The sequence below is a fragment of the Sinocyclocheilus grahami genome, unplaced genomic scaffold, assembly GCF_001515645.1.
Source record: "Sinocyclocheilus grahami isolate Dianchi unplaced genomic scaffold, SAMN03320097.WGS_v1.1 scaffold100.1, whole genome shotgun sequence".
In the NCBI taxonomy this organism is placed as follows: domain Eukaryota; kingdom Metazoa; phylum Chordata; class Actinopteri; order Cypriniformes; family Cyprinidae; genus Sinocyclocheilus; species Sinocyclocheilus grahami.
In genome coordinates this window covers 352,776-366,827 of record NW_015505279.1, presented here as the reverse complement: position 1 = coordinate 366,827, position 14,052 = coordinate 352,776, and the positions used below count along the sequence as shown (strand labels likewise).

At 35.8% G+C, this 14,052-nt stretch overlaps 1 protein-coding gene across 1 annotated transcript in view; it reads right to left on the bottom strand.

Annotated features, from left to right (window-relative positions):
• The window catches only part of LOC107588243 (N-chimaerin-like), an 18,066-nt gene extending 7,600 nt beyond the window's left edge, over positions 1 to 10,466 (bottom strand). Inside the window, exons 1-3 of the mRNA XM_016276275.1 lie at positions 9,969 to 10,466; positions 7,004 to 7,042; positions 5,697 to 5,752 (exon numbers count right to left, since the gene is read on the bottom strand). Of these exons, the coding sequence (XP_016131761.1) occupies positions 5,697 to 5,752; positions 7,004 to 7,042; positions 9,969 to 9,987 (114 nt within the window). The 5' untranslated portion in view covers positions 9,988 to 10,466. The remainder of the gene's footprint in view (positions 1 to 5,696; positions 5,753 to 7,003; positions 7,043 to 9,968) is intronic.
• Positions 10,467 to 14,052: the final 3,586 nt, after the last annotated feature.

Genomic DNA, 14,052 nt, shown 5'->3' with positions numbered 1-14,052 from the left:
AAAAGGTGGAAAGTGTTTTGTAAAGCAAGGTTGTGTGTTTGTGTGTGAAATGACCGACAGGGTAATAAAACCAGCTAATGATGGGAATCAGCAACACTATAGAGCTAATCAATCACTGAAAGCTAGAGTTTAACAGTCAAAGGGCCTGTGTGTGTGTGTGCTGAGTGCGCACTATTTGCTGTATGAAGAATGAGAGCGTCTGATTTCTGTCTGGGTTTCTCTATCAGCATCCTTAAATGCTAATATCAGCAATGACCAGGTGACATCAGATAAATGAGCCAATGGTTTCACACATTTTCACCCAATTTCTCACCTCATTTATAAAGTTAATTTCATTACATTTGTTCTCTCCTATTTTGGAAATCAGAAAAAACAGGACATCAAAATTGGCCCCATTTACTAGAATTAATGTTCCTGCTCGTAATGTGCACAATTCATCGGTTCTTGTTATTATAAATAGACTTCATTTTTCAAAAAGAAGTATATGTCCATGTGAAGTTACAGTAAAGCTCCTGTTGTAGTTTTTTTTATTTAGATTTAATATATAAAATTCATAATCAATGAAGGATTAAATAAACCTGTTGTCACATCACACACCATTTAAAGGTTTGGAGTTGGTAACATTTCTTAATTTTTTTTTGTTGAAAGAAGCCTCCTCTGCTCACCAAGGATGCATTTATTTGTTCAGAATACAGTAAACACACTAATATTATGAAAAATAACAAAAACAACTGTTTTATATTGTAATATATTTTAAAATGTAATTTATTGCTGTGATGCAAAATTGAATTTTCAGCTTCATTACTCCAGTTTTCAGTGTCACACGATTCTTCAGAAATCATTCTGCTTTGAATATTTCTTAAAATCAGTGTTGAAAACAGTTGTGCTTCTTCATATTTTTTTGTGGAAACTGATGCAGGATTTATTTTTATTTTTTCTTCAGGATTCTTTGATGAATAGAATGTTCAAAAGAACAGCATTTATTTGAAATAGAAATTTCTGGTCTTTACTCTCAGTTTTAATCAATTTAATGCATCCTTTCAGAATAAACACACACACACACACATACATATAAAAATTTGTACTGAACCTCAAATTATTGTAGATCACCAATAAATAAATAAACAAATAAAAACAAAAACACAATAAAATGTCTGGGCCAGATTCAGTCAGACTAAAGCATGTAAACACCAGTGATTGCACCTAGTCCTGCAGCTCTGCTGAATCAGCTCAATCAGGTCCCATCAGTTTTTAGAACCAGCATACAACAGAATGAAACCGTTGTGACGTCATTACAATTGAATTTTGCTAGTGGTACACAAAACATTTAGCATTTAACAAGCATCTATTAACACTAACAGTCCTATCTGAGCCAGATTTTGACATTGGTCTGCTCTGCTCAAGCTGAAAAATCCACTAAACAGAGAAATCTGTGTTTGCGTTTACATGATATTTCAGAATGGAATCACCCTGGAATAAACTATTTGCAAAGTTCTATTCAGGATGTCAGCCTACAAATGCATTCTGTTGTATGTATATGTACAGGTATATCTACAATACAAAAAAAAACAGTGAAGTGTATGAATTAGACAACATAATGTACCTGTTTAATCAAGTAACCAGGCCAAAATGATAACTGAAAGAAAAAAAAAAAAAAAGATTATCACTATCACTTATAAATCATGAAAAAAATCTATGAAGCCTTAATGAGGCTCAAGCTGAAACTCGCCACTATGCATAATTCAATTACAGCAAGAAAGGACAAACTCACTCTGCACTAATGAAATCTGATAAAGGGATGAAATCAAACCCTCAATAGTTTGGTCGCAGACAGAATGAATGAAAGCAGCAGGAACGCAGCATCTGTGAGGGGAAGGCTCATTTCTTTAACACTTCACTGAGGTTCAGATTCAAATAAAGGAAATTATCATCTGTTGTGTGAATTCAGTCACTCCAACTGATACTCCGTGTTCGAATAACAAAATAAACATTCAAATCCTACAGTTAAAACCTGATAAATTGTTAACTGTAACTTACAATATATAGTAACAAACTGTAAATAGTAATAATAATTCTTATATATTATATATCATTTTACAGTACAATACTGACATTTTTTTTATGCACAAGTATAATTTACGGTGAAAAACAATAAAAGAACATTTCAAGAAGTCCATGGAATTGTATTTTATATGCATGTGTTTTGTTGTATCTTTTTTATTATTATTATTTAACAGGATATTGTTATACATCGTACACTTTTAAACTGTTCCGGAGTAAAAGCAAGTATTATTTTAAAACTGCTGGAAAATGTTAATAACTCTGTTATCTGGTTTCTAAAATCTGGGTCCTGAAGCAAAAGCATTATTTGTCATCAAGACTCTTGATAAAAAGGAAACCCAGATGCTTCAGTGAAGTGTCCAGTGAGTTGTGTGCTGTGCTGGACTACAGTGCTGTGTGTGTGTGTGTGTTTGAGGACTCTGGTCAATGATTCACATGATCTGAATGCTGAAAAAAATTGCGGGGCCTTTTGAAGGGGATTAGATAGGGTTAAACCTCTTGCCACAATAACCCTGCACTTTACAGGAGCAGATAAGTGGCCAGCAGCCCAGAGCAAGAAACGCTCCAGAAGCCCTTGAGATAAACATGAAGAGCAGTGTGCATCTGTTTAATGTTAATCCACCGTTCATTAATCCGCTGTCCAGTCGGCTGGGGCGGGGCGAGGGGGGAATGGGGTCCACGTCTGGGGGTAAAATACCTGCTGAATTCTGTTAACAGCAGCAGACCCCATCCCACCATCAGCAGATCAACATCTTATTAAAACTCCCTCCACAGACGCCAGCGTATGCGTCTTTTAAGAGTCACTTTAGCTTTCTGGCAGGAACATGTTCGTTATCATCAACCAGAACATCCAAATATATGAAGCACAGTCACGCTAAAACATTTATAGTGATATATAGTGATATATATTTATAAAGGACAGTTGTAATCTTGTGCCTGTTTAGCTGTTTTTAAGCTCCAGAATTTCAAGAAAAAAGACAATAGAAAAGTAGAAAATATAATGGTAAATCTCATGAAACCTGTCAAGATAATATTCAGGTCTTATTTCATCACAAAACTGAAAGGAAGAAATTGGAAACTGCATTTTGCTTAAAGAAAATTAAGGCTATTTTATGATTTTTAAAGTTTTTTTTAATGACAATTAAGCACATATTTCCTCCCATTCCTTTTCCTTCACCACCAAAAAGCAAAATAAAATACATGTAGTTTTCATCCCTGCAACCAACCAACCAATCAACCAACCAAATCAACCAATCAACCAACCAACCAACCAACCAAATCAACCAACCAACCAACCAACCAAATCAACCAACCAACCAACCAAATCAACCAACCAACCAACCAACCAAATCAACTCAACCAACCAAATCAACCAACCAACCAAATAAATCAACCAACCAACCCAGTTGTAATCTTGTGCCTGTTTAGCTGTTTTTAAGCTCCAGAATTTCAAGAAAAAAGACAATAGAAAAGTAGAAAATATAATGGTAAATCTCATGAAACCTGTCAAGATAATATTCAGGTCTTATTTCATCACAAAACTGAAAGGAAGAAATTGGAAACTGCATTTTGCTTAAAGAAAATTAAGGCTATTTTATGATTTTTAAAGTTTTTTTTAATGACAATTAAGCACATATTTCCTCCCATTCCTTTTCCTTCACCACCAAAAAGCAAAATAAAATACATGTAGTTTAAATCAACCAACCAACCAACCAAATCAACCAACCAAATCAACCAACCAACCAAATCAACCAAGTCAACCAACCAACCAACCAACCAAATCAAATCAACCAACCAAATCAACCAACCAAATCAAATCAAATCAACCAACCAACCAAATCAACCAACCAAATCAAATCAAATCAAATCAACCAACCAACCAACCAAATCAAATCAAATCAACCAACCAAATCAAATCAAATCAAATCAAATCAAATCAAATCAAATCAACCAACCAAATCAAATCAACCAACCAAATCAAATCAACCAACCAAATCAACCAACCAACCAACCAAATCAACCAACCAAATCAACCAACCGACCAACCAAATCAACCAAATCAACCAACCAACCAACCAAATCAACCAACCAAATCAACCAACCAATCAACCAACCAACCAACCAATCGTATCATCATGGTATTTGTTGTGCTACTTGAAAGTTATGCTGATTTAAATGAAAAAAATTAATAATAATTGTAATACAGTAATTTTTACTGGGATAAATGTGTTTGTCAGGAAAATAATGTCACAAAAAGGTCCTATAATAGGTTTCTTTTTCTTTAGACATAAATTAATAAATAAATAAACCATTACCGTATTTGTTGTGCTGCCTATAATTTGTTTAAAAATATATTTTTTATTTCATTTGTTTAATAAAATTAAATAATAAAAATGAAATAAAAATATTTATAAAAAATAATGTCACAATGTAAAATAAAAAAAGTCATAAAATAGGCCTATTTTAGTCCATGTTTTTGTGAGTTGCATTTAAAAGGACAGAACTGATTCTCTGCTTCCAGTACAGGCCTAACAGTGAAAAAGAATTTGAGCTGAAACCATAGTAATAATGTTGTACATAATGTTCAGTTTCTTCCACAGAGCAATCGTTTCGCTTCAGAAGACCTCAATATATCGTCAGGAGCCACGAGAATTCATTTTTTGTTCCTTGATATGCTTTTTTTTAAATTGTCAAAAACGTGCAGTCGCTGACTTGCATTTTATGAATCAAGGACAATGGTTTCAGTTAAAAATGACTGTTAACTTCTTTACTGTTCTACTGAAGAAATTAAAAGACACCTACATCTTGGATGGCCTGAGGGTGAGTAAAGTAACAGCAAATTTTCAGTTTTGGGTGAAGAACTATCCCTTTAATTCTGATTTGCATATGATCACCAGCATATTACAAATCCCTGATATATTATCGTCAAATAATCTACCAAACAGCAGCTAACAGTGACGGTCAGATTTCATAATACATGTTTATCTATGAGGAAGCTGTTGATAAAACACCTGCAGACGGTGAAGGGGGAGGGCATGAGTCTAAATGTTTGGCCCCCATCTCTAAACGCAGCGCTGGGCCACAGGCAGTTTCCTCCACAAACACAAGATTATCATGCTCCAGATGAATAATTCAAAAGCACCATCTCTCTCGCTCCTTAATTACTGCCACTAATATCTGCCTGACTAATGGAGCAGCGCTGGGCGCAGATTCTGCTCTGCTGCAAGTCTTTATGTTGCATCTCGCCTCTGGAGGTTACTAGTCTCTAGACCATCATGCAATTAAAGAGACGCATTTGCAATTCGAAGAAGATGGGTGACCTACATTACATACTTACTTAAAACATTTACATAAAAATATCAACAAACTATATGAGCTGAGGATTATTAATGTACAAAAGAGCACAGGACATGCCCAACAGAAGCATTCTCATTATAGAGAAGACAGGAGTCATGCGTTTGTCCTCCTCCAGGGGGCGCTCAAAAGGACCAGAAAACCGATTTCAAATCCTCAAATCTTTTGTCTTTTGGAAGACATTTGTACGCCACAAATCTCAAATGTATAAATGTGTTAAAACCTGTTCATGAATGTTATATTTCAGTTCTAGTGGCTCATTCCAAGGCTCTATCACTCACCTCAGATATGCAGGTGACTCTGCGCGGATGTGGCGCCTCCTGCTGGAGCTGGTACACTATTACAACAAAACACCACAAGCATTTCAGGAGAATTAATATATTGTATATACAGAGAGAGATGTGAATTATGGAATGCAACTGATTTGAAAATCATAGTTATGAAGTGATATGTGACCCTGGAGCACAAAACCAGTCTTAAAGGAACACTCCACTATTTTTGAAAATAGGCTCATTTTCCAACTCCCCTAGAGTTAAACAGTTGAGTTTTACCGTTTTCGAATCCATTCAGCTGATCTCTGGGTCTGGCGGTAGCACTTTTAGCTGCAGCTTAGCAGCTAAGGCGCTGGCGTAATATCATTGCGCCTACTGCATTCACGGTACGGCAGCAAAGTTCCTTGATTATTACGCCGTAATGAGAGTATAGTTCCTAGCCATATCGGCCTAGAAAACCGCAACTTTTCATTTTCCGTCAGTCTTAGTACATGATGTAACTACAGAAGAGTCAAGTTTTAAATAGAAAAAATATAGAAACGCTTTGGTCATTTTAGAGCGAGATGCTAACGGTCTAATCAGATTCAATGATCTATGCTAAGCTACAGCTAAAAGTGCTACCGCCAGACCCGGAGATCGGCTGAATGGATTCGAAAACGGTAAAACTCAACTGTTTAACTCTAGGGAAATTGAGCCTATTTTCAAAAATAGTAGAGTGTAGTCGCTGGGGTATATTTGTAGCAATAGCCAAAAATACATTGTATGGGTCAGAATTATTGATTTTTCTTTTATGCCAAAAATCATTAGGATATTAAGATCATGTTCCATGAAGATATTTTGTAAATTTCCTACCGTAAATATATCAAAGCTTAATGTTTGATTAATAATATGCATAACTAAGAACTTCATTTGAACAACTTTAAAGATGATTATTCTTGCACCCTCAGATTCCAGATTTTCAAATAGTTGTATCTCGGCCAAATATTGTCCTATCCTAACAAACCATACATCAATGGAAAGCTTATTTATTCAGCTTTCAGATGATGTATAAATCTCAATTTCAAAAAAATCAACTCTTATGACTGGTTTTGTGGTCCAGGGTCACATATCTAAATGCATATTTCTGTATTATATATGACTTCTTTTTCTTGCAAGATGCAGTTAAGTGAAATAACTTCATTTGTTGTACTGTCCAGACACAATCATTTACTTCTCTAGTAGAATGATGTTCACCTGTGAAATGTTACTGCAAACTAGCTGTTACTATAAATACCTTTCAATAACACTTATGTTGCTGTATTGAAAAGTACACTTACAGTAGGATTTCCACACAGGCGGTCTGTACTCATCATTATCTGAGAGAAATAAGAGACATTGTTCAATCAAAAAAACAACACAAATCAAATGGATGAAAATGACACATGACATATGACTATTGTCTATGTGAGACTGCCATCTGCTGGAAAACATTAGGATTTGCAGGGTTTTCTTCAGTATTTTTTATTAAAGATCTCACATTTTATTTAAACTTTTTTTTATTACTATTATGTTCATTACGGTTCTATTCCTTTTGTTTTACAATGCAAGTCACAGATTAACTAAATATAACATCAATCAAACATTTTATTATAAAAAAAAAATACAGTAAAAACAGCAACAATGTGAAATATTTTTGCAATGTTAAATCAATGTTTTCTTTTTTTTATACATTTTAAAATGGAATTTATTCCTGTGGTCAAAGCTGAATTTTCAGCATCAAATCAGCATATTATTATGATTTCTGAAGAATCGTGTGACACTGAAGACACATCTGCTGAAAATTCAGCTTTGATCACAAGAATAAACTACATCATATAAAAAAAAATAGTAAAAAAACTGCCATTTTAAATCGCAGTAATATTTCACAATATTACTGTTTTTTTCTGTATTTTTGATCAAGTAAATGCAGCCTTGGTGAGCAGAAGAAACTTCTTTACAATTAAAAAATATTTAATCAAAATTACTCTTTTTTTTATTATTAACTTTTTATTAAAATTAACTTTTGTGCGGAAACACATAATCAACACTCTGAAGAACCATCAACATTTTTCCACCAGCAAATTCATTCAGAAACACCATTGAAATTTGTATACTATTCAACGGTTTATTACTATGCATTTTTTTTGCATATCTATCCATTTTCCTATCAATCTATATAGATAGATAGATAGATAGATAGATAGATAGATAGATAGATAGATAGATAGATAGATAGATGTCACTGTAGATAGTGTGTGTGTGTGCAAAAAATATTCAGGCTCATTTAGAAAGTAATTTATTATATTATTGTTATATTTATTTTAATGTTATCTGATCAACAGCAATATTCATTTTTGCAATCCCCAATGTGAATTTACTAAAAAAAAAGGACTAAAATATGCTACGCAGTATCATCAATCATGCAAAACCAAACCAAATATGCTATATAATAATATAGTTTACTATATTATTTGCACAGGATAGAATTTCCAGTGGTGTGTTCCTGAATGAATTTACTGGAAGAAAGTGTTGTTAAACTGACAGCGAGATGCTGATGTTTCTTCAGGGTGCTCATTATAGGATCACTGAATACTAGCAGGAAAACCCTGCCGAAATACCCTGCTGTAAGCACTTCATGAACAATAGAGCACACAGGAGAGGGAGAGGCCCTGCACATTACTCCTGACTTCAGAAAAAACCTGGCCCCGCTCCACAATACTACACCAACTCACTCTCTCGGAGGAAAGACCGTTTCCTCTTCCTTTCCCAGAAACTTCCAAAACAGAAAAAAAAACACTAGTATGTTCATCACAAAAGGCATGTGTAAAGCGTTTGAGTATATTCAAGGCATCTGAAAAACACAGCAGTACACTGTAAAAAACAATTCCGTAAAATTTACGGTAAAAAAACGGCAGCTGTGGTTGCCGGAATTTTACCGTAAAAATACGGTAGCAACGTTTTAGGTTTTACGGTTTTAACTTAAATTTACAGTTAAATACCGTAATTGCATTAACTGATAAAATGTTAATATACCAACCTATTGAAGTACTGAAATCTGTTTTGTATCTTTGTAATACACTGATAACCACCAAATGCAGGAGGTGATGAGAAAGTCACATGATGAACCAAAGCCCATCACAAGCAGCTTTTAAATAATAACATATATAGAAGGTGCACCGTGTCATTCACACAAACACTAAACACCATCACGGTAACACACATGAAACTGAAATAATGCAACAAACATTCATTTAACAACATTAGGTGCAACACACAACCCTAATATACAAAACTGATAAGAACAAACTAAGAAGAAACAGTTATTTCAACAAAAAAACATCACATTTGAAATGTAATGTAACGCAGGGAATTCTGGGAATGTCAATTTACGGTTATTGACTGTAAATTATACGGTCTTTTTCACTTCCAAAAACGGTATACTACCGTAAAATTGATGTCCAATACATGTAATGTCCAATACAGTTTTTCACCGTATATAGTAGGGGAATTTACCGTTAACCATATAAGTCTTTTACCGTTAAATTCACTGCCATTTTTTACAGTGTACGAGTCTGGCTTATTGAGCTGCAGGCATGTGATGATATATATTTGGGTAGATGACATATAACATATCCTTGAGCTTGTTAGTCAGGGTTTAGGTTCAAATGAAAAGTGTTACTGTAAATTTAGATGCGTTTCATCAGAAGTTTTTCATTATTTTTTTATTTGAAACGCACTTCCAGTGTGACATTATTCTTATATTCATATCCGGCTAATTAATATGAGCTCATAAACAACATGCATATACAGAAGCATCAAAATCTATTATTTTAATCGAAAATGTTTTGTTAACGTTCCGGTTTAACAATCATTTCCCTGTTGCCCCAAAGGACAGTCTGCATCAGTATAGTGTGTGTGACCACCTCAACAAAGCAAACACTGAAGATGAGGAGAAACAAAAGAGAAGAACAACCCGGTTGCCTTTTGTAGCATCAGAATAACCAAGTTATTTTGACCACATGATCTCATTAGTGTGAACCCGCGCTGGAAGTGTGTTTGTACACAAGCAAGAACATAAAACCACTCATCAGTGTGAGTGAAGAAGACACAACGCTTCTTGTCATCATCCGCAGGGTTAGCTAACATCAGCGCATCTCTCTATCTGAGCTCTGTTTGCGCGTGTTTGGCTCTCACACACAGACACACATCGATCTGTTATCAGCCAAACTCCAGATAGAAGCAATCAGACCGAGATCGACTCACCGAACACATGGATGGCCATTGCAGAACGTGATCCGGATGGACAAAGCTTTGGGCTACAGACACCTTATCATCCAGTTATTCCATTAAAAAAACAGACCGGTTTTATGACAAATAACCTTATATTCTGGAGGAGAAGGAAGGAAGGGTTATGGTGAATTATCCAATGTGGGAATCCTGCATGAGCGATGTTGCAAGCTGCTGCCGAGCTAAACTTTCATCTCCACCGAGTCCGACAGCAACAGCTGAACACTGAACGCGTGTGCGCAACGCTGAGCGCAGACCCGGACCGGTCGCTGTTCTGAGCGCCGAGTGTGTGTGTGTGTGTGTGTGTGTGTGTGTTTGCTGCAGCTCTGATTCACTCTTTACATCCCAGCACTGAAGTCGCCATCTTGAGAGACCACATGACCCGAGCCACACGCGCGCGTGCGCTCTTCCTCGGGTACCGCAGCCTCCTCACGGCGCGTTACCATGGAAACCCCCCCGGTGTGACGAGATGATGCTGAGACTCGTTTAACACTTCATGCTCACGTGACGTGCGTGTATATGTGACATGATTTTATATATATATATTTTTTTTTAAAGAAAACCTATTCGTTAATGAATAGTCTTAAGAAGTTTGTCATTGCCGATTTTCTTTTGCATTATCAACTCGGATCACTTTATTGTCACTGATCCATTGCTAATGAAGATCGTGTGTGGTCTATAGTATTTCTATATAGAGAGAATACGCAATAGGCTATATATATTCACAAACAGTTTAAATGTATTTTCAAAGAAGACGATAATGGGTGGTGTAATGTGGTATCCATGCAGATTTCCCGGTTCAAATCCAAAGCATGCGATTCGGATTCTATTCCCATTTATTTGGACAGTATAATGCCCATTATGATTATATAGTAGCTTCTATAAAGACATTCTCTCTCATTTATGGGCCTACAGAGAACCACATTTAAACACTATCTGAGCCCAAACTGTGCAGTTCAAATGTGTGCGTGTGAGTGTTTATTATCTGATATAAATCAACTCCAAAATTGCTCTGTAAACCAACTGAAATAAACATTATATAGCAATTCTTGTGGAAAACTGTGAGATGTGTCAAATTTATAATATATTGTAATTTGACAGATTCAGTGCGAGTGAAGTCTATTTATGAATGATTAATTGAAATTGGCTGATAAGAGTTATTTATTTCTTGAATGGGTCTGCACTGGCTCTGCTGTATGTTTTTGATCCACTAAAAATGATTGAAAGAGTAATTTGTTTGTGTATTGGACTATACACTGTATTATATATATAAATCTTTTCACATTCATTTTGGACTGCAAATTTGTGTAAAATATGACTTCTTTTATTGTGTTTTATATTCACTTAAATCCAACCTCATGAGAAATGTAGCTATTTACAAACAGTGCAAGTTGGTGATTTTGTATGAATTTGTACACTCTAAAAAATGCTGGGTTAAAAAGGGACAAACCCAGCTATTGGGTTGTTTTGACCCAGAGGTTGGATTCAAAACAACCCAACCGCTGGGTCAAAACAACCCAACCGCTGGGTCAAAACAACCCAACCGCTGGGTCAACACAACCCAATAGCCGGGTCAACACAACCCAATAGCTGGGTCAAAACATCCCAACCGCTGGGTCAAAACAGCCCAACCGCTGGGTCAAAACAGTCCAACCGCTGGGCCAAAACAACCCAACCACTCAAAACATATGTGAAATGAGATGGTGTAACCTGCAAATGTATGCATTCACAACCAGTTTGCAGAAACACAAAATAGACATAGGCCTACAAATTGATATGAGAGAGTGTTGCATTCAGCAGTCAAAACAACCCAACCGCTGGGTCAAAACAACCCAATAGCTGGGTTTGTCCCTTTTTAACCCAGCGCCGTGTTATATTTAAGCCAGCATTTTTGTGGCTTGATTTGTATGTATGTATGATTTGATTTGTAACTATGCTTTTTTTTTTTTTTTAGAAAACTATGCTTTCTAGAAATAAATAAGCATATAGAAACATCTACCCCTAAACCTAAGCCTCCCTCAGTGAGGCTCAAAACATATGTGAAATGAGATGGTGAAACCTGCAAATGTATGCATTCACAACCAGTTTGCAGAAACATAAAATAGATATAGGCCTACAAATTGACATGAGTGTGTTGCATTCAGCAGTTAAAAAGTAGTGTAAGAAACACCAGCATGGATGAATTACAAATACAAACGATGAACACTTTTTCAAAAGGAAAGTAAAACAAACTCTCCAATATGTTCCCCAGATGGTCGTGTCGCCCTGAACTGACAAAAGTTTAAGTGAGTACACACGCTAACAGGAAGCTCACACAATAGCCCAGCAGTTATGCTCAGAGGACACACAGTACATTTATTGTTCAGCTCTCATTTCCTGCTGTTGAATGAAAGTAAATATCAAACTAGCTCTTAAGACACATTCTTAACATGGTGACTATGTTTATGCAACTGGCCCTGGGTTTGACCCGTATAACCATGACTGGAAAGCTGGGAGTCTCATCAAACTGAAGATGCTCTCATCCAGAAACACTGAAAGGTCAGTACATTCACACTCTGTTTAGTCCATCTCAGTCTCGTCAGGCTAAAGTTCACGGTTGAAAAAACAAGATGAAGTTGAGTGAGCAATAAGCGAACACACTCAGTGAGGGTGTTCATAAAACGATACAGCGATCAAACAGCAGGGGTATAGGGTTAGATCTCTGCCACAATTCTGCGCGCGAAAGATCATATTTTGAGAGCACAAAAGTTCATTTTGCACGCGTGCGATCTGAGTTTTGTGGAGAAAATTTTTGTTTCGCACTAAAATCAATTTTGCATTTAAAATAAGTTTGTGGATTTGTGCAGACCTTCTCTTTTGCGCGTGCAACGTTTCACTAGCTTGCTCACCTGATGCCTGCCCTCGGTGCTCTCTAAATGCCAACGGCTCGCTTGCTCAACACAACCCAGTGTTACAAAATGCCATAATTCCAGCCAATCAGAGACGAGGCTGCTAAATTCTGATTGGCTGCCTTGACAACCAATCACAACATTCCTTGAATTGCTGATGACAGCGGAGGAGGAAAAATACAGTGCATGCGTAATTATTATATGCAAGTTGATATTTTGATTATATTTTTTTCCAAGCACATTTTACCAATTCCAAACGACATCAATCTTAATAACTACTATTAATCTTGTATTTAATCACTTATAACCATATTATTGTTCATGAAGGCTGGAAGTGAAAAACGCCTTCTATTCAGGTGTGCATAATTATTAAGCAGGTTATCTTCTACAGATAAAATCTCGAGATGGACTAAAAATGAACTCCCACAACTTACTGCCAGATTCTGGTAGATAAATTATTCAAACAGTGGTAGAAGAGGATGTGGTGCTGGTCCTTCAAGAGTCACTCTCAACTTATCTGTCTACAAAGTCTCTCTATATAAAAAAATCAGTCAAGCATTCAAGTATTTTACTACACTTCAGTATGTGATTCTTATTAAGTAGGGGTCATTTTTTAGGATTCTATACTTCTCCTAAGTCTCTGAGAACCTGACAACTTGAACTGCTGGAGACTCCAGGTAGGTTGCAGTTCTGGAAAATGGTGGCGCTGGAGACTAATTCTTCACCTTAATTCCTAATTCTTTTGCAGTTAACATGCATCTTTTCTTCTCCACATGTTTTTGACTGACCCTGCTGACCCACTGAGCATTTTGCTGTCCAATGGTTATGCATTAACTTTGCAATTTCTAGTATTGTAGTAGTTTTTAATATTTCTAATGGGCATTTAATAATTTTTGACTTTCAGTCCGAGTTAAATCTCTTTTTTTGGCTCATTTTATCTGTAAAAGAAAATCTGCTTAATAATTATGCACACCTGCATATGACATTTTTCACTTCCAGCCTTCATGAATAATTATATATCAATTATATAAATGATCAAATACAAGATTAACAGTAGTTATTAAGATTGATGTCGTTTGGAATTGGTCAAATGTGCTTGGAAAAAAAATATGATCAGAATATCAACTTGCATAATAATTATGCATGCACTGTATTTTTCCTCTTCTGCTGTC